This window comes from Callospermophilus lateralis, chromosome 13 (assembly GCF_048772815.1).
Source record: "Callospermophilus lateralis isolate mCalLat2 chromosome 13, mCalLat2.hap1, whole genome shotgun sequence".
Taxonomy (NCBI): Eukaryota; Metazoa; Chordata; class Mammalia; order Rodentia; family Sciuridae; genus Callospermophilus; species Callospermophilus lateralis.
The window spans coordinates 76415517-76442471 of NC_135317.1; the positions used below are offsets into that span (position 1 = coordinate 76415517).

The 26955-nt window shown below is 38.9% G+C and overlaps 1 protein-coding gene across 2 annotated transcripts; it reads left to right on the forward strand.

The window, feature by feature from the left end:
* The first annotated feature begins 3604 nt into the window (after window positions 1–3604).
* On the forward strand, window positions 3605–25878 carry Elk4 (ETS transcription factor ELK4). 2 transcript variants are annotated; one of them, XM_076872782.1, is made up of 5 exons: window positions 3605–3823; window positions 10726–10941; window positions 12243–13118; window positions 13875–13991; window positions 17381–25878. In XM_076872782.1, the coding sequence occupies exons 2-5, from the start codon at window positions 10735–10737 to the stop codon at window positions 17477–17479; spliced, it is 1299 nt and encodes a 432-aa protein (XP_076728897.1). In that variant the 5' UTR covers window positions 3605–3823; window positions 10726–10734; the 3' UTR covers window positions 17480–25878. The 2 variants fall into 2 exon arrangements, with proteins under 2 accessions (XP_076728897.1, XP_076728898.1); XM_076872783.1 differs by lacking the exon at window positions 3605–3823 and adding an exon at window positions 10480–10561.
* The last annotated feature ends 1077 nt before the right edge of the window (window positions 25879–26955 follow it).

Consider the following 26955-nt stretch of genomic DNA (forward strand, 5'->3'; position numbering starts at 1 on the left):
CTCATTACAGACAAGAAGTGAAAAGTGAATCTCTTTTGAGAAATGTTGAATGTGAGGTCCAGAAAGCATATCATAAGGATTTTCTTAGGGGAAACAAACTTTGATTTCAGAGAGATCTAGAGACCAGAACTCGGAAACCCCTGATCTTTTTTTTTGTTTTTTTGTGTTTTTTTTTTAAGAGAGAGAGAGAGAATTTTAATATTTATTTTTTAGATCTGGGCGGACACAACATCTTTGTTTGTATGTGGTGCTGAGGATCAAACCTGGGCCGCACGCATGCCAGGCGAGCGTGCTACCGCTTGAGCCACATCCCCAGCCCCCTGATCTTTTTTAAAATATATATTTAGTTGTACATGGATACAATACCTTTATTTATTTCTTTTTATGTGGTGCTGACAATGGAACCCAGTGCGTCACACATTCCAGGCAAGTGCTCTACCACTGAGCCACAACCCCAGCCCCTCCCCAATCTTTATTCAGTCATGGTGTAATCTGCTTCACATCTGTCTGTCCCTGTCTGGGGTTGGTGCTCTCTCACTTAAAGAATCTCTTTTTATGTCATGCGCTGTAAGATACTGCCTGAAAGACATTAACAGGCAACTGGATGGCTCCATGCTTGCTTGGGCAGAATTCATGAGATATTTCTTTAGGAAAAGGGAATTCTAACTGTGGGTAATCAAGAGGCAGACAGTGAAACAGAAGAGAGGAAAGGGGAAGTTGCCATGTGAAAAAATGATCATAATTAGTGTTGCTAAGATAAGAAATTTAATTAAATTAGGGGGATATGGGTGGCAGGGCTGGGATAATTGTAATAGTTAAGGAACAGTCTAGGGAATATTAGGTAGAAAACATATATTTAAACATTTTAATAAAGCCTACAAATTTTATCTGGGATAGTCTTGAGTAGCTTGGGCAAAGATTGAGCACCCATTTACTGCATGGGCAAGATAACAAAAAAAAAAACAGTCATTTTGGTTGACCAACGTAATCACCATGGGGTTTGCAAAAACAGAACCATCTGTTGTATGAGGAACCATGGAGAGATTCTGTATTTATAGATTGCTGAGTGGGAAAACCAGGCACATTAATGAACTCCCCCAACCCTCAGTTCTCTAATTTGAAATCCACTTTTCTTCTAGTTTCTCAGCTGTCAACATGTACTGCATTGAGAGAGAGAGAGAGAGAGAGAGAGAGAGAGAGAGAAAGGGAGGGAGGAGAATATAAAAGCAGACCGACTTTCTATGACTACTTAAGAACTCCCAAAGCAGGCTCTTTTCCAAAAATACATAGCAATTGACAATACTGTAAGCTCAGTCTGAAGGGGATATAACACAATTCTTATCCCAAGGCTGAATCAGATATTTACTGCCAGTTTGGGCACAGCAGAGAAATCTGTAATCTCCACAACCCTTCAGTGTTCTTGTGTGGAGTTTTAAAATTAAACATTTCATAATGAATGTTTCCAATGAGTATATCTTTAACAGTCTACCTTAATAATTCCTTTTTTTTTCTTTTGGTTTCTAAGATGGAAGTTGGTTGTAGGGAAAAATTTGTATTAGGGTCAAGATTGCTAGTGCTTTTCAGATACTGCATATTCCTTTTATTTTATGTACTGGAGATTAAACCAAGGGACACTTTACTATTGTGCTACATCCCCAGCATTTTTTTATTTATTTTGACACAGGATCTTGCTAAGTTGCAGAGGCTGGCTTTAAACTTGTGTTCCCCCTGCCTCCTAAATAGCTGGGATTGCAGGCGTATGCCATGACACCTGGCTAAAACACATATTTCTTAATGAAAATGTTTATATCCTTTGGTAAAATTATTTTTGAAAAGCTTACATCTTTTTTTGGTAATTGCTTTTGCAGGAATAGCTACCTCTGTGCATTATAACTAGTCTCTTAGGGAGAAGGTTGGATGGCAGGCAAAGGAAGTAAAGGAAGTAATGAGTCTCTTCCAAAAAACTAGAGATTCCTTGGGATGTAGCTCAGTGACAGAGCTCTTGTCTAGCATTTTTTTTTATTTTAATATTTATTTATTTTTTTAGTTTTCTGTGGACACAACATCATTGTTTGTATGTGGTGCTGAGGATTGAACCCGGCCACACGCATGCTAGGCAAGCGCGCTACCGCTTGAGCCACATCCCCAGCCCCTCTTGCCTAGCATTTGAAGTCCTAGATTCTATCCTCAGCACTGGAAGGGGACGGAGGAAGAGCCTATAAAGGGATGATAGGATCACAGTTCATTCAATGACTTCAGTTAATTTTTACCATGAATTCAATTATGGGGGTGAGGGGACTGGCCAAGATAAAGTGATATCATCATTTACTGGGTAACTACTATGTGCCAGCTAATGTATTAAAAAAACACTTTGTCTTTTGTTTCATTTAATTCTCTCAGCAAACCCTAAACACTGTCATTTCTATTTTACAAGAACTAAATTTCAGAAAAGTTAAAACTCACTCCAGGTCACACAGCTAGCAAACTGCCAGGAACAATCAGTAATTCAGAGAGTGACTTGTCTTTAGTTTACCTGATAAATATGCTATTTTTTGAGAATTTTGTTCAGAAATCCAGATTTTAATGACTCTCCATTCCTTTTGCTAAGTAGTTCAAGTAGCTGCTTGTACCAAGTGTGACCTTGCTCCTTAATAATTTTAATAATGAGAACCCACGAATTTGAAACTCAGGCCATTTATTCGCCTTATCTCCTTCAACCATTACAGCTACTTTAGGAGGTTGGGTTCTCTCATTCCATTTTATAGATGATGAACTTAATGTTTTGGAGAGGTTAAGAAAATAGCTCATAGCCCCCGAATTAATGAAAGGTATTGCTACTACAGTACTCCAGGTCTTTACCTCCAAAACCAGAAGAAGCTTTACACACACCACCTGTGCTTGGAAACATTTTTTGGGTCTTAGCTACTGTCACTACTGTCATTGTCAAAGCACTGGCGAGAGCGCACGGTGCAGATATAGTATTTATCAAGTGTTGGTAGTGTCCTGGGATCTGATACTTTGATGAGAAAGCTGTCGCTCCATCAACTTCTGGACCCACGAAGGGATGGGTAAGTTGGACAGGCGACAGAGAGCCCCCCCCCCCCCCAACTTAAGCTCAGTTAGCAACTAGAAGCAGCCCCAACGACAAGGGCTAGGAGACCGCCCCCTTGCCTCGGACCGGGGAGAAAGCAAGGGCCCGGGCTACCCCGGGGAGGCCTCGCTTTTGGTTCTCCGAGTTCCTACAGGAGCCTCAGGGAACTGGAATCGACCGGACCAACAACAGAGGACAGTGACAACAGAAGAACTCCAGGGGGTGCCCCTCGCACGCCAGGTCCGCGGGCCCCAACAAGTCCGGGCTCTGGGGCTGCTGTGCCTAGCGGATCCCCTTGGGCTCGCGGCCCCGCCCTCCCTGCCCCCGGAAGTGACGCGCGGCGGCGTCTGGGAGGGGCCCTAGCGCAACCGGGGGGTTCAAGAGTGGCGGCGGCCGTGGAGCGCCTAGCAGGCCCGGCCGAGGCGAGGAACGCCCCGAGCGCGCGCCCGGCGGGTAGCGGCCTGACGACCCACGCCGCCGACACTGCCGCCACGTGCGGGGGCGGGAGGGCGGGACGCGAGGAGTCGCGGCGGCTTTGCGGCGGCGGGAGATGCGGGAGGCTGCGGACACCCGGCGGGCTCGGCTCGGCGGCCGCCGCTGCCTTCTCCGGCTCCGCCGCGGGGGTCGCAGCGGCTGCCGCGCCATCCTCAAGTTCCCAGCGTGAGGAGTTGGCCGCGGAGGGGAGCTTTGCATTCGAGACCGTGAGCGAAAGGGAGCCCCGCGCGTGGCCTGGTGAGCGGCTCGCCCGCCCCACATCAGGTCCAGCTGCGGCCCCTCGGACTGGGGGCGGGCGCGTGGGCCGAGGGGCTCGCAGCACAACAGGAAGTGCGGGCGCGGGGCGGGGCTGCGGCGCGCTCCCATGGGGACCCGCCCCCGGCCGCTGGTGCCCGCGTCCCCTGCTCCGCAGCGCGCAGGTGGACTCCGGATCGCGGTGCTCCACTCCTCACTCCCTAGTTGGGTTCCGCGAGGTCCTTTAGGCCAAAGGTGGCAGCGGGTTTTGTTGCATGGGTGGGGAGAAGGGGAGCAATTCTGACTTTCAGTAGTGTCAGGAAGTTGGAAAATGAAAGTACAGTAATTGAGTGGTTACGAAGACCCGTGAGGTTGTGCCTCTTCCTCGGACTTTGATCTTCTCTGGGGCGCACGGTCCCAGAGGTGTTTCTTCCTTTCCCCTCGCTCGCTATTCATCCGGTGTCAAGTTTCATTTCTTTTTCTACCTCTCTCCAGCACCCATCTCCCGCCTTTACTTTCTGCTTACTGTACAGCTGCAGCAAGGCTGGGCGCTTCTTCATTCTAGTAAGATAAATTGTAAACATCTTTTGGGGCATTGGTAGAAATAAGGGGTATTCTTGATTGAAGTGATCAAGAGATATACAGTTGGCTTTTCCCCAAACTATTAATGTTTGAAGTTTAGGACATTTAAATAAAGATTCCCAAATCTGTCCCTTTGGTTGCTGGATCAGATCCTCCCTCCCGTCCCACTCCGCGTGGAAAACTTGGTGCTTTGGTATTTAGGACTGACATTTTCGTTAAAATGTAGTATGCTTCAGTTTTTTTCCCCCTAAGGAATTCTCTCTTTGATTTTAATTTAAGTATTAAAACTTTTGTTAATGGAGTCTGTTACATCCTGAGGGAAATATTGTCTTCTAAGGTTTTTTTTTTTTTTTTTTTTTTTTGGTAATTTAACAGTATACATTTGGAACTGGGAATGTAGCTCTGAGAGTTTGTGCAAGACCCTGGATTTCATTCCCAGCGCGCGCAGACACACACACATACACACACACACACACACACACGAAGGAAGAAATATACATTTAATATTCTCTATTCTCTTTGTAGAAGATTCTGTGCAGTAGCTTAGCTATATCCGGTTACTTTTTGACAAGGATTATTTTGATTCAAAACTAATCTTAATACATTTAAGATTTTTCGTTTTTTAGGTAGCCATTGAAGAATTTGGAAACTTATTTTTTGGTCTTACCTACTGTCACTGAAAAATAGTTGGGTTATGGGTGGCCACAGCAACAGGATTATGTGTATTATAAACATGTTGAGGGTGGTAGCATTTCACTTCATAGAATCTTCTTTAATAAGCCATTTCAACATGGATACTTCTTTCTTTCTCATTCTTCTTTCTTCCTTAAGGCTGGGGCTGGAACACAGGGCCTGAAGCATGCTAGGCAGAGGTACCATACCCACTGAGCTACACCTCCAGCTGCCTCTTTTAAATTAGCACAGGGATTAGTCTTTCTTTGAAGTGTTGATAGCATCAATTGTTTTCAGTGTTTAATCCTTCAAAAATCAGACTCCTACCCTGATGAATGTGGTATGCCAGTTATCCTTGCTCCTGAGGAGGCTGAGGCAGGAGGATCCCAAATTTGAAACCAACTTGGACAATTTAGTGAAATCCTGTCTCAAAAAATAAAAAGGTCTGGGGGTGTAACTCAATAGTAGAGCACTGGTCTGTCATACTCAAGACCCTGGATATAATCACTAGTACCAGAAGGAAAAAAAAATCAGATTCCTTAAAATGGAGCAGGAAAATACAAGATTTTTTTTTTTAATTTTTAAAAAATTTATCATCATACAAAAGTCAGAATTTTTTGGTGGGGGAGGATACCAAGGATTGAACTTTGGGGCACTGGACCGCTGAACCACATCCCCAGCCCTGTTTTGTATTTTATTTAGAGACAGTGTCTTGCCGAATTGCTTAGTGCCTTGCTTTTTTCTGAGGCAGGCTTTGAGCTCATTTCTCCTGTCTCAGCCTCCCAAGCCATGTGCACTACCACACTGGGCAAAAGTTGAAAAAAAATTTTTTTTTCTTTTTTTTTGGTACTGGGGGGTGAATCCAGCCTTCTGAGCACATCCCCAGCCCTTTTTTCATATTTTATTTAGAGACAGGGTCTCACTGAGTTACTTAAGACCTCATTAAATTGCTGAGGCTGGCTTTGAATTCATGATCCTTTTGCCTCAGCCTCCTGAGATGCTGGGATTACAGGCATGCACTACCATGCCCATGTTGAAAAATTGGGATTTTGTGAAAAGGAAAATCAAGTATTTTCTCTCCTCCTTGGCTGTTTGTAACAAGAGAAAAAGGATTTATATTTTTAACTCTTAACCTTTGTAATTTTTAATTATTTTTTTTCCTCCTTTAGTTTTCCTTTATGACTGGAAATCATTGAAGTTCATAATTAATACCACACTTTTAAAAACTAAAGTGAAAAGAGTTTTATGGATATCCTCAGGAGTTTGCCAGTTTTTCAATTGAAAGAATAACCTGATATTAAAATTAGGGACTTTGAATTGGAGAGCTGGGCACAGTAGCACATGCCTGTAATCTCTGTGACTCAGAAAGCTAAGGCAGGAGCATCGCAAGTTCCATACCAGCTTCAGCAACTAAGGGAGGCCCTAAGCAACTTAGCCAAACTCTGACTCAGAAAAGGGCTGGGGATGTGGATCGGGGTAAAGCTCCAGTATCAAAAAAAATTTTTTTTTAAATTAAAAAAAAATTGAATTAGTGGCTGAGGGTGTAGCTCAGGAATAGAATGCTTATTTAATGTACGTGAGGCCCTGGGTTTGATTCCCAGCACCACACACACAAAAAGCATTCTTTTAAAAGTATCCATTGCAGTTGTCCATTTTATAACTCTTAGTTTTTCTCAAAAGAAAATTCATTTCTACTTTTCCCGTCCAAAACCATGATGCCCTTTTTCTTTTCCTCCTAATATAGCCTTCTAGCCTAGACATCTAATAATGTGCTAAAGAGGCATCAGCATTTCCTGTAGCAGGTAGGTTCTATACTGAAGTATCCAATAGCTTGTCACACTTGACTCCATGGATACTGAACCACTAGTAACCAAAGGGAAAGTGGACACAAACCTTCACCACCTTTGGGCACCTATCTTTGGGAACCTTCTCTTTGCTCAGGACAGTAATTGTATGCTCATTGTGAATATTTTAGTGACTGTTTCTGTTTTTCTAGCTGTGTAGCTTAGTTACTATAAGCATGTAGGGCTCAAATGTGATCTACATGATAGGTGTTAAGACTCCATGATTTGGGTTTTAGAATTTTTCCCAAAATAAGTGGGATTATAAGCAGCACTTTTATAGTAAAATAGAACTTCCTGTTCTCTGTCTTCCTTTCTTCTATTATTGTCTCTTTCGTGCATACATTTCTGCCTTTACCCGAAGCATTCTTGACACAAAGGTGGGGTTTGGAAATGTGGAAATAGATTTCTTTGTCTAAACTCATATTTACAAGGGAATAGTTTTTACAGGCTTACGCTAACAAATAATTGCTTAAGAAAACTGTGTAGTAAAAAAAAAGTAAATTTATCATGAACAAGCATCATGAGAAGAAAATGGCTATTTGGCAAACTCAGAAAAGTGACAAAGAACTTCCCTGTGCCCCACCATACTTAATGAACATGATAACCACTGTTTTAACTCAGGTCAAGACTGGGGAGCTGATTTCTAGAGGGCACAGTTGTTTAACATTAAGGAAGTTCTTCATTTGAGGATTATTATCTCTTAGTACCTAAATACAATGCTTCTTTACATTGAACTAGTGATATGAATGTTTTCACCGTCTAGAGAAGAGGATTCCCTAATGAATAGATGAGGATGTTGCTGTGGCGAAGGGAAGTTGGACCCAAGGTATCAGCTTCTTGACTGTGGCATCTCCCCTTTCTATTCTTTGTTATTTTCCCATCTTTATTTGCAGATGACAGTGTCTCTGTATGACCAGTTTCAAAGTGGTAAACGTGAGGATTACTGGAGAACATTTCAAGTGCCTCAGAAAAGTTTAAAAAAACCAAATATTTTTCACTACAGTTTCTTACTTTACCTCTTTTTTGCAGTGGAAGTAGTTGACCCTTAAGGATCTCATCTCTGTGAGCTATATGTTGTTAGAATTAGTCTCTTTAGGCCTAACTCTTGTAACATTTGTTTTGTTAGGTTTGTTTGTTTTAAACATCTTTATTGAGAAGTAGTTTATACCCAAGAATTCACTTACCTCTAGTGTACAGTTCAGTGGTTTTTAGTATATTCACAGAACTGTGCAACTACTACCACAATCTAAGTTTAGAATATGTTTAGCAGCCCAAAAAGAAACCCTCTACTCATTAGCTGTCATTTCTCTCCCTACTCTTCCTCTACCCCCAGCAACTGCTGATCTACTTTCTTTGGCTATAGATTGGCCTGTTCTGGACTTCTGATGTCAATGGAACCATGGACTGTGTCATCTTTTGTGGCTGACTTGTTTCCTTTGCATAGTAGTGTCTTCAAGGTTAATGCATGTTGTGACAGTAATTCATTTTTTTATGTTTGAATGATATTCCATTACCACATTTTATTTATCTGTTCATCAGTTAATGGATGTTTGAGTTGTTTCCACTTTTTAGCTATTATGAATAATTCTGCTCTGAACATTCTGACAAAAGTTTTTGTATGGACATACATTTTCATTTTTCCTGGGTATGTAGGAGTGGTTTATGTAGTAAACTTGTCTGAAGTGGCCATGAGATTTCCACTAGCAATGTCTGAGAGTTTCAATTTCTCCCTACTTGGTATTGTCCATCTTTTTGATTATAGCCATCTTTGTAGGTCTGACGTGGTTTCTTATGTGGTTTGGATTTTCATTTCCCTTATAACTAATAATGTTGAACATATTTTATGTTCTTATCGGCTATTTGCATGTCTTCTTTGGAGAAACGTGTTTTTTAATTGTTACTTTTTTGGTTTTGTTTTGTGATACTACGAATTGAACCTTGGGTTGTTGTGTCACTGAGCTATGTTGCTAACCCTTTGCAAAGGCTGATGATGAACTTGGAATCCTCCTGCCTCAGCCTTCCTAGTTGCTGGGATTTACAGACATGCAAATCCTTTGCTTTGTCTTAATTTTGTCCTTTTAAAGTTACTTTATAGATACTTTAGATACTAATTGTTTTTGAAATATGATTTGAAAATATTTTCTCCCATTTTCAGAATTGTCTTCTCATTTGATGGTATTGTTTGCAGCACAACATTTAAAAAAATTTTTTTATAGTTGTAGATGGACAGAAAGCCTTTATTTTATTTGTTTTTTTAATGTGATGCTAAGGATCGAACCAAGTGCCCCATGCTTGCTAGGCAAGTGCTCTACCGCTGAGCTACAGCCCCAGCCCCAGTTTTAAATTTTGATGTAGTCCAGTTTACCTATTTTTGTAATATTTTAATGGAATTGATTTAATTTATTTCAATCCTATTCTGCCCCACTGAGTTCTCATTCCTACAGAAAGGAAGGTTTCTTTGTTTTATGTGTGAATATGTTCAGTTACAGGTTTCTTAGGATGAGTTTATATATGTCTGGCCAGAGTTTTTGCCCTAAAGAATTCTTTCTCATGGACCACATATTTTAAAATTCTATGAGGAAGATGTCTTTGTGAGTGTATTTCCATTTTGCCCTGTTGCCCAAGCCAGCGATTATCAACCAGGATAATTTTGACCTCTCCTAGCAGAATATTGACTGTTTCTAGAGACTTTTTTTTTTTTTAATTTTGTTTTAGATGAACACAGTACCTTTATTTTGTTTATTTTTGTATGTGGTGCTGAGAATTGAACCCAGTGCCTCACATGTGCTAAGCAAGAGCTCTCTACCACTGAACTTCAACTCCAGCCCTGGAAATACTTTTAATGGTCTCAGTGGAACAGGGGATGCTATTGGCATTTAGTGGATAGAGACAAGAGATGCAGCTAAAATCTAGCACATGAGACAATACCCCAAAACAAAGAATGATCTGGCCCCAAATATCGGTAATGCTAAAATTGAGAAACTGGCCTCAAAACAGGTATTGGGGGATTTTTTTCTTTCAATTTGTCTTGTTAATTAAATAAAGGTTGCTAATCAAATAAAAGGATAATCTATGCAGATGGAATCTCTATAGATAGATAGAACTGTAACAGAACTTGTAAATTAGGGAACATTTTATTGAATTCTCAGTGCTGCCAATTATATGTAAATTACATTTATGATAATGGGTACTATTTGGAGGAGAAGTATCAGTTGGAGCAAAAGTAGATTATTACCTCTACCTCAACTCCCTGCCTGCCCTGGACACACAACTTGGTAAATAATCAAACTAGATAGAGGTTGAGATAGATGGTGGTCCTCTGAGAGACCAGGATAGTGAAACTGTAGGGAAAACTCTTTTTTTTTTTTTTTTTAATGGTGCTGGGGATTTGATCCCAGGGCCTTGTGCATATGAGGCAAGCACTCTACCAACTGAGCTATATCCCTAGCCCCAAATTCTTAATAACATATACTCTTATGGCTGGCAATCTTCAGTATGCTCCCAAAATTTACAGAACTAGCTTTATTCTCCTTACAAGTTGCTTCCGAAGCTGTATGGCATACTTTGGACTCTGGATTCAGATCATCTGGGCTTAAATCTCAACTTTGCCATTTGCTTTGTGACCTTGGACAGACTGGACAAGGTATTTAACCCTCTATTGATTCATTTTTCCATGTGTAAAATGAGAGTGCAGCCATATCTATCTAATAGGAATATTGTGGGTATGAAATGAGCTAGTACACTTAGAGCACTTAAAACAGGCCTGATATACAGTGTTAATTCTATCACATATCTGTATTCTTTCAGCCCACTGCTATGGACAGTGCCATTACCCTGTGGCAGTTCCTTCTTCAGCTCCTGCAGGAGCCTCAGAATGAGCACATGATCTGCTGGACCTCTAACAATGGGGAGTTCAAGCTTTTGCAGGCAGAAGAGGTTGCTCGTCTCTGGGGAATTCGCAAGAACAAGCCTAACATGAATTATGACAAACTCAGCCGAGCCCTCAGATACTATTATGTAAAGGTAACACACATCCTGATCTTGATGCTATACAGAGAACCTCAAGCCAAGAATTATTTCTTCTCTTGTTGAGGTTATAGGTACTAATGTCTTGTTTTATTTTAATACAATTTATTTTATAGCCTTAGCATTTAGAATTAGGACACAAGATATAAATGTTCTGGGTGTATTTCTGTAAACTCCCAGTAACCTACTCTCATTACATGTATTTTGTTCCCAACTACAGCTGTCTTTAAAAGAAAAAGTTCAGATTGGAATACAAAAAAGGAATTCTGAGATTCTTGAGGATAAATATTCTCTTGTGTGTCATAATTTACTTTAAAAATTGTCATGTATACTTTTTTTATAGCTTTACTTTTTTTTTTTTTTTCTTGGTATGAGGACTCCCAGAGGCTCTTTACCACTGAGCTTCATCCCAGTTCTTTTTATTTTCTAAGTTGCTTTGGTCTTACTAAGTTTTGAGGCTGACCTGGAACCTGCATCCTCCTGCCTCAGCTGGGATTATAGGTGTGTACCACCATGCCCACCTGCTTTGCTTAATTTTGTTTTCATTTCACTCAGGAAGTATAAGTTAATACCTTAAAGAATAGCTATTAATATAGTTGATTTCCTAGGTAAAATTGTTTGTTTAATTTCTTACTATTTTGAATACGTTCTTGGGCACTGAGGAAAAATAAATGGTCCAGAGACTTAGAATCTAAAAAACCAACTGTAACCCCAGCCCCCTGGGGGGGCTAAGGCAGGAATATGTTCCAGGCCAGCCTGGGCAACTTAGAGATGAGCTCTTACTTTCACCTTTAAGGAATTGATCTTTTCAGCTTTCCTGTACACAGATAAGAGGCAAGGATCAACTGGAATTTCTGAAGGAAGTAGGAACCTGCAATGTTCTGTATTCCTTTTTGCTTACTCAGGATGCCTATGGCTTATTCCTTTGGAATTATTTGAGATTGCAATTCAGTTAAGTTCTGACTTCATACAAATACTTGGTTGATAGAGGTAAACAATTGAAATCATTCAGGTTTTGTGTAACATACTAGTTCAGTTGTGATAAAACATTTGAGTGTTGTTGCCTTAACTTCTCCATCATAGTAGAAGCTGTGTTTGGTATAGCTAGATGAATGTATATGATTTTGAGGCTTCTGAGTAAACTGTGCCCACTTCTTATCATTAAGCTACCTTACTCATAAGCTGTGGGACATAAGTTTATAGGAAAGTGTAAGAATGCTTATCTTCTTTTTTGTAGTACTGGGGATGGAACTCGGGGCTTTGCACATGCTAACAATGCTTATTTTCTTTACCTACAGAATATCATCAAAAAAGTGAATGGTCAGAAGTTTGTGTACAAGTTTGTCTCTTACCCAGAGATTTTGAAAATGGATCCAATGACAGTGGGTAGGATTGAGGGAGACTATGAAACTTTAAACTCCAGTGAAGTCAGCAACAATTCCAAAGATGTGGAGAATGGAGGGAAAGAGAAACCACCTCAGCCTGGTGCCAAGACCTCTAGTCGCAATGATTACATACACTCTGGCTTGTATTCTTCATTTACTCTCAACTCTTTGAACACCTCCAATAAGAAGCTTTTCAAGTCAATAAAGATGGAGAATCCTGCTGAGAAACTGGCAGAGAAAAAATCTCCTCAGGAGCCAACACCATCTGTCATCAAATTTGTGACAACACCTTCTAAGAAGCCTCCCATTGAACCTGTTGCTGTCACCATTTCAACTGACTCAAGTATTTCCCCATCTTCTGATGAAACTATCCAAGCATTGGAGACATTGGTTTCCCCTAAACTGCCTTCCCTGGAATCCCCAACTTCTGCATCCAGCGTAGCTACCATTTTTACCCCTACACCTCCTGTTCCGTCCATTCCCCCTTCTTTGAAGGAGCTTCCTAGGACACTTTCTCCACCGCTGGGCTCCAACCCAGACATCGACACAGACATTGATTCAGTGGCTTCTCAGCCAATGGAACTTCCAGAGAACTTGTCACTGGATCCTAAAAATGAAGATTCAGCTTTGCCAGAAAAGGACAAAACAAATAATTCATCAAGATCCAAGAAACCCAAAGGGTTAGAACTGGCTCCTACCCTTGTGATTACAGGCAGTGACCCAAGCCCCCTGGGGATATTAAGCCCATCTCTCCCTACAGCTTCTCTTACACCAGCACTTTTTTCACAGGTAACTCTCTGTATTTTTAATGCCATTGTTTGTATTTACTCACTTCTTAAAACAAATCTAGAATTTCCACCTGCAAGTTTGTTTTCTGTTCTTATTCGTCTTAGAAAGGTTATGTGTAAGCCTGTGGAAGCAACCTAATTTTTCACTTCAATCAGTTTTGCCAAAATAAAAGGTTTAGAGTATTTTTGGTGAAAATATATTGTTGTGTAAGTAAATATATATATATATTTTTACTTCCTCCTAAAGAGAGTAAATGTTCATATTTCTCTCTGTTTGGGTCTCGTGAAACTGTTACAATAGTAAAAATCATGAGAACCTTGAGAAAAAGGACTGATGTGATGTTGAATAACAAGTTTGTTTAGTTACGGTAGGTATTTATTAACTTGCTCATCTCATAGAACATTTTAATAGATAACTTCCAGACCATCTCATTATTAGAAGGAAAATGATGATTCATTTACCCACTATTCTTCTGCATTTGAATTCAGGTTTGTTTTTCTATTTGGGAAAGACCCTGTGTAAATTTGTTAAAAATTAGTTACTTTGACCTTATCTTTCTTAGGTTAGAAAAATGATCTCTTGAGATTTTCATCATAATAAAATTTTTAGATTTAGGGATATTTGGAGTAGAAAATAATATTATATTTGGGTTCAGTTAGTATATTAATTTATTTATAGTTTGGCTACTTGTATACTATGGCAAGGATAAAGCATAATCCTGGTAAGTCCTTTAGTGGATATTTTTGTGTATTGCAGACACCCATCTTGTTGACTCCAAGCCCCTTGCTCTCCAGTATCCACTTTTGGAGTACTCTCAGCCCTGTGGCTCCCCTGAGTCCAGCCAGACTGCAAGGTGCTAACACGCTTTTCCAGGTAAAAGGCTATCTCTTGTAATGTTAAATGAAGAGGTATGCAAAAAGGCACTGTCTCACTGTTCAGTTTAGTCATTATATAATTTCTATTTGATAAATATTCTTTGTTTTATTTTTTAATTTCTACATTGATTTTCTAGCTAGCGAGCAGCTTATATTAATATTCATAGCAGTTTCCTTTTCATTATTTACTATTAATATTCATTTGATTTAGACCAAAAATTATTTGATACTGAGATTTTGGACTCATCTTTTTTTTTTTTTTTTTTTGTCATTTAAAATACTAGAACTCTTCTATCAAAAATGTATTTATACACACACACACACACACACACACAGAGCTGGGTATAGTAGTACATGCCTATAGTCCCAGCTGCTCAGGAAGCTGAAAGAGGAGGAGGATTGCTAGAACCTAGAAGTTTGAGACTAGCCTGCACAAAATAATGAGACCCTCTTTCATTAAAAACAAATCTGTGTATCTGTAAATAGATATGTCTATACATAGATGCGGGTCTGAACTTACAGTGGGTTTAAACCCTGATGACCCCATTATTGTAAGTCAAAAATACCATCAGCTGAAAATACTTTTAGGCCAGGCACTGTGGTGCATGCCTGTAATCCCAGCTGCTCAGGAAGCAGAAGGCTCCAAGTTTAAGGACAGCCTGAGCAACTTGGTGAGACCCTGTCTCAAAATAAAAAGAAATGGGGATGTAGCTCAGGGCAGAGTGCTTGCTCTGAGGGTTGGTGCAATGCCCAGGGTTCAGGGGATTTAACAAAAAAGAAAAAGAAAAAGCATTTGATACACCTCACCATCTGAACATTATCACCCAGCAGCACAGCAGTGGCACACCGTGGATCATCAGTTGCTTCCCTGTGATCCAGTGGTTGACTGGGAGGTGTGGTCCTCTGTTGCTACTCAGCATGGCAAAGGGGTGTATACTGCATGTTACTGGCCTGGGAGAAGATTAAAATTCAAATTATGGTTTCTACTGGATGTATATGGCTCTTGCACTGTCTTAAACCGTAATATGTCAGGGACTGCCTTTGTAGATACATATACATATATACAGATATGTACACAGCCTCACGTTGGTGTCACAGGAATACATTCTTAGAAAGATGACATTAGGTGACTGTGTACCATACAAACTTCAGTGGTGTAGCCTGCTACACACCTGAGGGGGAGAGAGATACCAAGCCTAGGAGAAAATGATGCAATCCAGAGACAAGGTAAGCAGGAGGTGTGTGAGGCTGCTACAGGGAGAACATGGCATCTTTTTTACAGTGAATTTTGTAAGTGGAACTTTGTAAGTGGAAAACTTTGTAAGTGATGAAACGTCTAGTGTGGTGTAGTAGAGACATAAACCAGCAGTAGTCATTGATTATCAAACATTAGGTATTGTACATAACTGTATGTGCTATACTTTTTTTGAAATTTTTTTTAGTTGTCGATGGACCTTTAATTAATTAGTTAATTAATTAATTTGTAATAATGCTGAGGATCAAACCCAGTGCTTCACACATGATAGGCAAGAGCTCTATCACTGAGCCCCAGCCCATGTGCTCTACCTTATGGGACTGGCAATGCAGTAGGTTTGTTTACATGTTGCACTGCAGCATTAGGACAGCTCTAGCATCATTAGGGGATGGGAATTTTTCAGCTCCATTTTAATCTTAGGGAACCACTATTGTGTATATGGTCCCTCGTTGACCAGATAGTCGTCATGTGGCACATGATTGTATATAGGAGAGCTCTATGTATAGGTTCTCTCTTTTTAAAATTTGACTTTGTATTGTGTGTGTGTGTGTGTGTGTGTGTGTGTGTTTGTATGTTTAGGTTCCCTCTTGGTTTTGGGGGGTATCAGGGACTGAACTCAGGGGCATCCAACCACAGAGCCCTATCCCCAGCCCTATTTTGTATCTTATTTAGAGATAGGGTGTCACTGAGTTGCTTTTTGCTAAGGCTGGCTTTGAACTCAAGATCCTCCTGTCTCAGCCTCCTGAGCTGCTGGATTACAGGTGTGCACCACTGCACCCAGCTAGGTTCCCTCTTTTAATTTAGAATTTTGTATTTTTTAAATAGAGGAAAGCCTTGAGAATAGTCTATCAAATATTCTCATTTCCTCCTCACTCAGAATTGATATTTATCAGAAAATGAATATAATCTCTTCACCAATATGTTAGGGAAAAGTCTTGCTATTTTTAATGGTTTTAACCATATTTGGCCCAAACATTTAGACTTTATAAATTGTAAACTTTCTCGTGGTCAGTTTATTTACTTTTTAGAGGTGACTATTCCTTGGATATTTCCTTATATTTTATAGTTATAATTTTTCTTTTGTTCTTATGAAAGTGAATGGGTAAGGAAAAGAAGACAAAATTTAGGAATTTGGCATGTAGCATTGTGGTAGAACGCATGCTTAGCATGTGCAGGGCCATGGGTTCCATCCTCTGTACCTAAAAAAAAAAAAAAAGAAAAAAGAAAAGAAAAAACCCCAACTTCTGCTTCTGTTTGTTTATTTACTTATTTATTTAGATTTTTCAATGCTAGGGATAAACCCCAGGATCTCAGAAATGCTAACTTGTATCCCCCTCCTTTTTAAAAACAAACAGGCTGTAGGGCATACCTATAGTCCCAGCAGCTGGGGGGCTGAGGCAGGAGGATCACTAGTTCAAAGCCAATCTCAGTAACTTAGCATGACCCTGTGTCAAAAAAAATAAAAAGCTTTGGGGATATGGCTTAGTGGTTTAGCCCCCCTGGATTCAATCCCCATACTACCCCCACCTTGTTCCCTACCCACAAAAAAAAAAAATTCCTGAATTATTAAATGGGAAAAGTGTTGAGAATCTTCCATATTTTATTTTTAAATTTTTCTTTGCTTCTCCTGAGCACATAATTTGGGCGAAGTGGTAGTGCTTCTGTAGCTTTAGCCTAGAATCTTCCTAAGTGGGTGATCTCAGAATATGTGATGGGAAAGGAACGCCTTTCTAAATGAGTACCCTATCTTTCTGGACTTCTTTTTGAGGGTTCATGTTTTATTTTATAACTGAATAACACTCTAAGGTGCATATTGTCATTTAGTTAACTTTCTAAAACTTTCATTTGAGGTTAAATGTAAACCTATGTTATCTTGATATAATGAAATGTAAAGGTTTGTTCTTTATTTCCATTCTGTTGAGTTGTATGGAGAGAGTTAATACTTAAAATGTTAGGACAAACACTTAAGGTTTTATTATGATATCATATACTTATTGATGAAGTTACTGCTTTTATCCTGTGAGCCACTGCAAAATCTGTTTTCTGTGTTCTGCCTTAGGGAATATAGTAGAAACAAAGTGAAAGTTGGACTGAGTAGTAAGATGATAAAGTGTTTTTGTTTTCTTTCTCAGTTTCCTTCTGTACTGAACAGTCATGGGCCATTCACTCTTTCTGGCCTGGATGGACCTTCTACTCCTGGCCCATTTTCCCCAGACCTGCAGAAGACATAACCTACGCACTTGTGAAGTGAGAGAATCAAGGAACAAAGAAATAGACACTCAACATGATTGCATTTGAAGTGAGAGATCCATAGTTCTACAATGCTGATAATATACAATTGTGATTTTTGTCATTTCCCACTGAAATACCTTTTTAGGATTCCCTCCCAATAGGACTCAATTTGGATTATATGTAAAAATGCCTTAATTGGAGTCAAACCTCCCTCTCTCTTCTTTTTTTCTTTTATATTTTGAGCTTTGTGTTAAAGTAATTTTGGTGGGGTTTAGCAGCAATGCTTTGCAAGAGTGGTTAAGAATAGAGTTAACTCCTGGCCATTGGGACCCATTGACCAGGGGAAAAAATTAAAGAAATGTTAGTTAAATGAAATTGGCCATATCTTTAGGACTAAGTGTGCTCTGTTGAATGAGTAAATGTGAGTTTTTAAAAGCAGTGGGAGAAAAAGAACCATTCCTCTTCATACACAGTAAGATTGGTGCAGTACTACTGAGGAGATTTTGTTTTGTGCGAACTGCAACATGTATAAGCAACTCCAAAGAAAGGCATCTTATTTCCATTTATTCTGGGTGGGTCTTTTAGCTACATGCATGATCTTCTCTGGACCTGTCAACAGGGCTTAGAGCTAGTCTATTTCAACATAAGATATTCAACTTAGGGTATAAGATGGTTTTTAGAACATTCAGTGAGACTGTGGGGACCCCGCCCCATACACACAGACATCTAGCACAGTAACATCTTCTTTCTAAACAGTGATTCCATACCCATAGAACACAGCATGGCACATGATGACTTCTAGGAGGGTGGACTTGGGTTTTGAAAATTGGAAGCATCTCTAAATTAAAGGTTTGATTACCTTGAAGCAACACATGGCCAAAGAGAAAGAATGTTGCTCCTTCCTATCTGGTTTATCCCATTTCCTGCTGTATATTTAGCATCTTTCCTTTTAAATCAGAGGTTATTAGGGGTTGTGACAGTGTTTGGATGTAATTAGGAAGGTAGACTGCAAAGAGAAGCCTTCTAATCAGTAGTGAGACAAAGATGTGCTTGTTTTTTTCAGTTTCTCTCTCTCTCTCTCTTTAGGGAAGAACAGATTTCATTTGGCAATGCTCAGACATAGTGATTGCATTGTTAGACCTTCATCTCTATATTATAAGATTTATAAAATATTACCTTAGGTAAGTCAATGCCAGGTGTGGACAGATAGCTTGATTCCCAGACTGAGTTATACCAGTATCACAGTGGAATCTTTTGAGAAGTTTGGCTTTAAAGTCCAGGACTAAATTAACATGCTTCCACCACCACTGTGCCCATTAAACTAGTCTCTTAACCTTGTAGTTGAATCATGGGAACCAAGTGGAATGAGGGAGTAAGTCTTGAGGGCTCAACATGGCACTGTTACAAGCCAGCATCTTCTAGATGCACATTATTTGCTTTAAGTTTTATTTACATACCGTGTAGAAAAGCTTTTGTGTAACATACTGTGCTATCTTATCTCATTAGCAGTGGAAGGAAAGTCCTCGATGAGCTGCTTCTGAAGGTGTGTGTTGGGGACCTGTTACTACTTTGTTGGTAGTTACCAGCTGAACGTTCTGTTCCTGAGATGTGCAATAGTAGTGTTGAAAGGTAGTGGTCAGTAGTGATGGGAACAGACATTGGACTTTCTTCCCATATTGAATTATTTAGTTTTCATACCTGTTTTAAATTAGATCCCTGAGCAGCTCTTTGGAATAGTTTTATTAGGCTAACATTTTGTATAGTAATTAAATATTGATGGTTGATTTAAATTTAAATAGATGTTTTAAATTCTGAAAGCACAAAAGTATTTTTTTTATCTTTGAGTTAAAGGAGAAAAGCCATTGGTTTATTTTCACAGATGATATATTTGATAATTTTCTGTCTCAGCACAAAGGTACCTTGGCACCATTAAAACTCAAGGCATTTCCCTAGGAAGCTGTTTTAACATCAGGTCTCCTTTGCTTAAGTCTGTCGCCGAAGCCTCTGAGAGGCGTGAGGCCTTAGGAGATAGATGGTGCTCTGCTTTCTCTTTGAGATCAACTAAGTTGGGGAAGCGCTTGCGTGCATGAGTGTGTGTGTGTCTGTGTCCATGTCTGTGTGTCCTTTTTTAAGTCAAGGTTTACAACCTTAGCAAGTGAGTGAGGCTCTGAGACAGCCTCCCTCCTAGAAAAGTCTAAGAACAATTCTTAGCATCAAAAACATACCACATGGGGCGGGGGTTGTGGCTCAGAGGTAGAGTGCTTGCCCAGCATGTGTGAGGCACTAGGTTTAATCCTCAACACCACATAAAAATAAATAAATTAAATAAAGGTAATGTGTCCATCTGCAACTAAAACAAATATCAAAAAACAAAACAAAAAAACATATGACTTAAGATGAGTATTCACTGGGGAGATGTGTTTCGTGGCTGCAGCTGGTATCTCAGTAGTCACTTTGTTAGGGTAATTGCTGGTGGGCAACGGTAGCCTAAGTCAAAGGAGAGGAGCAGGCTGCCAGGGCCTTGGGATGTCCTCTGTGATCACTTCTTCTGCTCTAGTTATCTGCTGGAAAATGTTTAGCAGCCAGAATCTCTGAGGTGGCCAGGGGAACCCCTGAATTTATGGAATTTATCAATTTTCTTGATGTATATTACTCCACTGGGGCTGATTTTAAGCCACTGCCATGGAGTTGAGAAGGGATATTCATAGTTGACTCAGAGTCAGTGCCAACAAACCACTGCATTTATTCCACCTCTGGGTGGATTTTCACGTTTAAAATAATTTTTAATTATATGCTAATTTGTAAAATTACCAAATTAAAATCTCATGTCTTGACTTCAGTAACTTTTTTCCTCTGACACTACCAATTGAACCCAAAGGCCTTCTACCTCTGAGCTGTATCCCCAGCCCTTTTTATTTTGAGACAAGGTCTTGTTAAGTTGCCCAGGCTGCCCTCAAACTTGACGTCCTCCTGCTCAGCTTCCCCAGTCACTGGGATAACAAGTGTGCACCACTGTTTAAATCTTTTTTTTTCCCTCTCACAGTTCATCACAGTGCTTTTGTGATGTTATCTTTCTCATGGCATACTTTGTATGTTTGAACAAAGGGAAAACGTTCTTTAAAAAAAAAAAAAGTTTATACATAATTGAAGAATCTAAAAGATTCTCCAAAGGTCAATCATAAGCTCTTATCTTTAAAATCTAGGTTATTTCCCCCCCCCCACATTTTGGCAATTAAAATCTAGGTATAATTTTTTTTTCAAATTTTGGTGTGGAGCCAGGTATGATGGCACACACTGTAATCCCAGCAGATGGGGAGGTTGAGACAAGAGGATCAAGAGTTCAGAGCCAGTCTCAGCAGTTTAGCAAGGCCCTAAGCAACTTGGCGAGATTCTGTCTCTAAATAAAATATGAAAAAGGGGGATGTTGCTCAGTGGTTAGGTGCCCCTGGGTTCAATCCCCGGTATCAAAAAAAAATTTTTTTTTTTTTTTGGTGGGGAAGGTAAGCCATGAGGCTACTGAATTCCTTCCTTCCTTCCTTTTTTTTAAATAATGGGGGAAATTCCTTGAAGATTTATTTGCATGCTATGTTAGAGATCAAAAAAGGCATTGACTGGCTGTTAAATCTGAGACTTGGAATTCTGGAGCTGTAACTCCAGGCTGTTTATGGTATCACCGCAGTCCTGTTCCCACCAACATTGGGCAATGTCTACTCTGGTAGCATTGTTTCATTCTGATTTTAGAATTTGTATTATAATTCCAAAGTTCTAAAAGGTAACTTTATGTTTCTATCAATTTAAGACACTCAGTGGTATTTCAGAAAAGTGTTCTCTACCACTGAACTACATCCTCAGTCCTTTTTAAATTTTAAAACAGGGTCTCACTAAGTTGCTGAGGCTGGCCTTAAATTTATGATCTTCCTGCCTCAACCTCCCAACTACACACAGGGATTACATATATGTGCCACCATGCCCCAGCAGTCTCTAATCATTTTTAACATACCCCTCATCAGTAAATTTTTGAAAACAGAAACTTTTCCTATGAAAAACTCTCATGTGTTTCTGTTGTTATATATCACTACACTAAAGTAACATGTATGCTATAAAATATACGTAAAACTAGAGAATTTTAGACTTGCAACTTTTCAGGAGAACTTGTCATAAGCTTTTGAAATTTCACATTAATTTTTTTCACAGTTGCCAAATAACATCGATTACCAAATGTTTTCCAGAGCGTCATGCATATTATTTCTGACAGCTTGTTATCTCTTTCATCTTTGTATCAAGTGTGCTTAAAAACTTCTTTTGTTCTTGTGTTATATTTTACTAACATTCAGATTTCTTTATGCTAAGATATATAACAATTTCCACTTTCTTGCTGTATTAATAAATGTGTGTGTGTGTGTGTGTGTGAGAGAGAGAGAGAGAGAGAGAGAAAGAGAGAAAGAGAGAGGAGAGAGAGAGCGCCCATGAGGGAGAAAGAAAGATATAGCATCTGAAGGAATTCTTTTCTTGATGGGTCTGTTCTGCTTATTGCTTTATTTACTATATATGTTTTATTTACCCCCAGAAATCTAGAATTGTGCTGAAGTGCCCTTCTAAGGTGTAGAAACAATTGTGGAGATAATGCAGGTTGCTGGGTAGAAACTTGGGGCTCTGAATGAACCACCAAACCCAATTGGAAAGTTAGAAAGATGTACCTATTATCTGAGGATGTGATAGAATATAATATTTCTAAACTGGAATCAGGCTGTTAAATGTCCAGGCCACAGTAGTTTGAATGAAGTGAAGGTCAACCATAATTGTCTTTCTTCAGCAGGTGCTCTGACCAGAGAAGCATTCTGTGGAAAGTATTTTAATTATTTTTTTTTTTGGTCTGGGATCAACAAATAAATGTTTTGTTTTTGTTATCAATGCTGGCATTGCCTGAAACAGATGCCCTGTTTTAACATGAGAATCATCCTCACTGAAGGAAAAAGTTTTAATCTTGAAGTCTAGAATTCTTTGCGGAGTGGTGGTGGTGGTGGTACTGTATTAAGCAAGAACAGGAGGTGCTTGATTTCACTTCTCATTTTTGGTAGAACCTGCCACTATCAAAGTTGTGTTTTGACTATAATAAACACAGCAGATCTGAGAGGTGAATTGGTGGTGGTGGTGGTGGTGGTGGTGGTGGTGGTGGTGGTGGTGTAAGTGGCTTACCAATGATCCATCTGAAGCTTCCAGGGTCTTCGAGCTGCTTTTCTGAACAGAGAGATACCTGGATAGCCTGCCAAAGAGCAGCCATTTTGAGAATGCTGCCTTTCATACTTAGCCATTGTGAAAGATGGAAACCTGGAGGTTTGTGCGAGAGGGGAAATGTTGACTTTAAACTTCCTACAGAAGCCAGGAAATTCAAGCTGTTGTTGTCATTATTTTATTTTATATTGCAGTGCTGGGGATCACGTAGGCCTTGTACCACAGAACTAGATTCCCAGCCCCACATAATTTTAAATGAAACCTCTTACTAGGACATTCACGAAGGATACAAACATAGAAGTCTCTTGAATGCTAAATTTTTGTGTGTAATACACATCAGGGAGTTTTATGAGATTTAAAACTTTACTTTGAAATATTTAATTGGGAGACTAGAATATTCTTTCTAAATCATTCTGATTTATTGGCCAAGTACATGTATGTATATGTATATACTGATGTATGGACTGAGAGAGTGTGTGTATAAATCTGTTTTTCACAGGGATCATATATTATCCTCTAAACTAGGATGGCTCCTAGTTTATTTTATACTAAAACTTAAAAAAAAAAAAACAAACTTGCTGCACTTTGCAGTTGCTACTTTTTAAAGATTAATGTCTTGCACATTTCAGTTTTTAAATACACAGAATCATGGGCCTTAAAGACTAATTGCTTGCTAACATTTTAGAAATACCACACTGAAATATGTTGTACTCGAAACAAGGTCATCTTAAACTCTTCCCTTATGTTCATATATTATTGAGCTAATAAGGATGTCTTTTCTTAAAATTTCTACATTTCTGTTTGCTTTTGTGAAAATTTTTATTTGACTGGGTTGTTAAGTTTCTCAGAAAGGAGATTTATATTAGAAGTACTGTGTCTACCATACAGAGAATTCGACCATGGATTGGTATAAAAAGTGGAGGAATTCTAGCTTTGTGCTTAATTTACCCCATTTAAACTGTACACAAACAGCATTAACAGAACTGCAAAGGAGGGCTTCTGGGTTGAATGGTCTCAGCTTTTCCTCATTCCCATCTCATAAAGGCCCGCTCTGGTTCTCTCTCTTCCAAGGATTATGAGCCATGCTCAGACAGGCCTGGGATCTCCTGGATGGGGTAGGGTTGGAGTGGAATGCCCTGTGGCTGGCCCAGAGTTCTAGCCAATAGAACCATTCAGATCTGCCTGGCATTCATGGTGGGAATATACTATATTAAATCACTTTGCACTTTCTTGGGCACCATTATTAGCACTGTTTTTGTTTTTAATAACTGGAAGCACTTAAAGATTATTTTGTTTAATTTCAGCTTAGTATATTAGGGGTCATGGGAGTAAGGTTTCTGTCTCATTTACTTTGTGGGGGGAACTTAGGAGTGTTTGGGGAAGGGATAAAAGACTACCTAGTGAGCCATTCTTCTAGGTTCTGTAAGGTAGGCTCTTTGGGTTAGGATGTTTTAAAGTAATTTGCAAGCTTTTAATGTACTCTATGATTTTTAAAAGATGTGCAGTTGCTAGATTATACTTAAATATGAAAAAAATCCAACTATAAGTTTTTTGTTTTGTTTTGTTCATGTTCAGTCGTTTTCTTGTCTGTCATGTAGAGGACATAGTCCCTTCTAAGACATTTCTTTTTTTGTTTGTATTTTGGGGCAGTATTACCAGTGGCCTTTGTGTGTACATTCATTGCTTGCATTCATTGTTTATATGATAGAGAAACATATTTTATAAACTTCCCTGTTCAGTATTAGTGAAATTAACTAAGATGCATCTATGTATAAAGATAAAAAAGAAATTAATACAATTAACTCTGATCATTGGGGGCCTATTTATTCTGTTTGGCTCCTACTCTTTTCTAGTCATAGTCATGTATTTCTTCACTTTGCCTTCTAACAGTTTCATTTATCTTTGTGGAGTAGGGAAGATTTAAATATAAATTTCAGTTCATTTTGCTACTGGATAGCTTTGTTTAGAGGCAAATAAAATTTTGATCAAAAGTAATTTCTTAGAATTATGCCCTTTATTCACCAGATAATCAGATTGGCTTAAGAAAAGAAGAAGTATGTATAACTTTGCTTTTCTTTTGTGCCTGGGTCTGGTATGTTGCCCAGGCCGGCTTTGAACTCCTAGACTCAAGCAGTCCTGCCTCAGCCCTGTTGAGTAGCTGGAACTACAGGTATTACACCTGACTTAACTTTGCGTTTTGAAGAACAAACTAATAATTTTCCATGGGCCCTACTGGATCTTAAAAAGCAAAAGATATCTGAGAGACAACTAAGGATCAATGGGAGTTAACTGTAGGTTAGATTCTTTCAAATTTCATACTCTGGGTGGTTTAGAGTTGAAACTGGTTTGTGGACTATAAAATATGGCCAGCATTTAAAAATTAAATGAAATTAAATAACAAACTCTATTAGACATAGTACAAGTGCACAACTACCCAGAATGAGTAATTTAAGGTATTGTTAATTAATAACTTATGTTAATTAATTTCAGTTTAACTTACATTAGGGAGACGTTCAGAGTATTAAAATCACCTTTTTCCTTCTTCCTTAAAAGGCAGTTAAAGTGGTAACTGCTAATGGTTATGAAAATTCACATTAATTGTTGGTAAAGCTGATAGAAACTGCCTTGTCATCTAGCCAGCAGCAGGGTTTACCTGGTGAACAAAGGCATGTTGTTCAGGGTTGATTAGGGTGATTGTATCTCGAGTCTGGAATTCAGTCTCTGTGCACAAAGAAACTTTATGCAGAGTTTAGGTGGGTAAAGAAAGGGATATGCAAGCACTTTGAGGGCTTTATAATATGCTGCTTTTAAAAGATAAAAAAAAAAAAAAATTGATACTCGGTGCATCTCCACACATTGTAAGGGTTGCTCTGAGTAACCAACCAGGTGGTCATTTTTTCTATCACCTCCCATGTTTTATGCAAAAATTTTGTTAAATTGTATAATGGTGGTATGTATCTTTTAAGAAAGATGATACATTTTTAAACTATTTTGTGTAAGAACTGACAGAGGAATTTGCTTTGTATAATGCAAGCTGGCTTTAAAAGAAAGCACTGTAGCAAATTTACTACAAGTCCAAAATTATACAGATATATTAGTAGATATATGTGCAACTAGATATGGACAACAGTTGTATTTTTTTAAATAAATATTTTTAACAAAATAATTTTCTGGATTGGTTATTCATTTCCCTTCTTTCACATTTGTTGAGATAGTCTCTGTGCGTTGTATTGTATTTTCATCCATGCTAACAAGGGGTAAGGAAGGAATTTAATTTTCCCAGTGCTTTTTGGTTAAACCTGATCTTCAACTACTTGATATGTATCTACATTAAAATATTTAAAGCCTAGGTTGGGACAGGCAGTGAAAAGGGGAGACTGCAAATGATTGTTGGCATAAAGTGAATTAAAAGAGAACTGACCAGCAAGAAAAAATTATTAACTATGTGAAATCTCTATTTTACTTTATTGACATTTTAAAGGTTTTATAAAAACATTTTTAATAAGATGCCTTTATTGTAGCCTTTGAAAAGAGCAACTTTTGCTTATTTCTGTTTAGCACGTTTCTTTATATGGTTTTTGAACTACAAAAGCGGAGATTTAAGTTCATTTAACAAATGAAATGAGGCCTTTCAGAACTGGTTTGAAATAACACATATAGGGGAAAGTGGGATTAATAGATGGAAAAATCATATCAGAAAGCTATTTCATATCTCTAGATGAGAATTGCTGGTGAGGCAATTCACCTACCCTTGTGAGATGTCACTTCAGATGACGATATGCTCATTGGCTGATATTCTCTTGTGGGAACTGATAAACTCTCCTAAAGTACCATTCTTAAAACACATTACCTAGAACAGTAATGCCATGAGCTCATAAAAGAGTCTTTAGTACTTGGAGATTCAGGTGCATTTTAGAATATCAGATGCTTCAAGTCCTTCATTTATTTTCTAACCTCTATTGAGAGGCATGCTTAATTGGCAAGCACTTAGTGTTTTACAGATGGATTGGATGACACACCAATACACTAACACTTTGTTTCAGAGCTGGCATTGTCAGTTGGGAGATAATCATTAACAGTTGTAAGATTTCATATTGATGTGGCTATAAAACCCAGCACTGATGGCAGTACACCCTGTGCCTGAAGGAGTTGATAAAAGTGACTTCAGAGGGAATAACTCTAAAGTAGTAACCCAGCAGTGGATAATATTGAAGGTGAAATGGAGGTAAAGATCTCTAACAGC

Excerpts from the sequence above, each read along its gene's own strand:
- Elk4 (XM_076872782.1), top strand. The coding sequence starts at position 10,735 with ATGGACAGTGCCATTACCCTGTGGCAGTTCCTTCTTCAGCTCCTGCAG. Across the intron at positions 13,119-13,874 it reads CACCAGCACTTTTTTCACAG|ACACCCATCTTGTTGACTCC; the intron begins GTAACTCTCTGT and ends TGTGTATTGCAG. Across the intron at positions 13,992-17,380 it reads GTGCTAACACGCTTTTCCAG|TTTCCTTCTGTACTGAACAG; the intron begins GTAAAAGGCTAT and ends TTTCTTTCTCAG.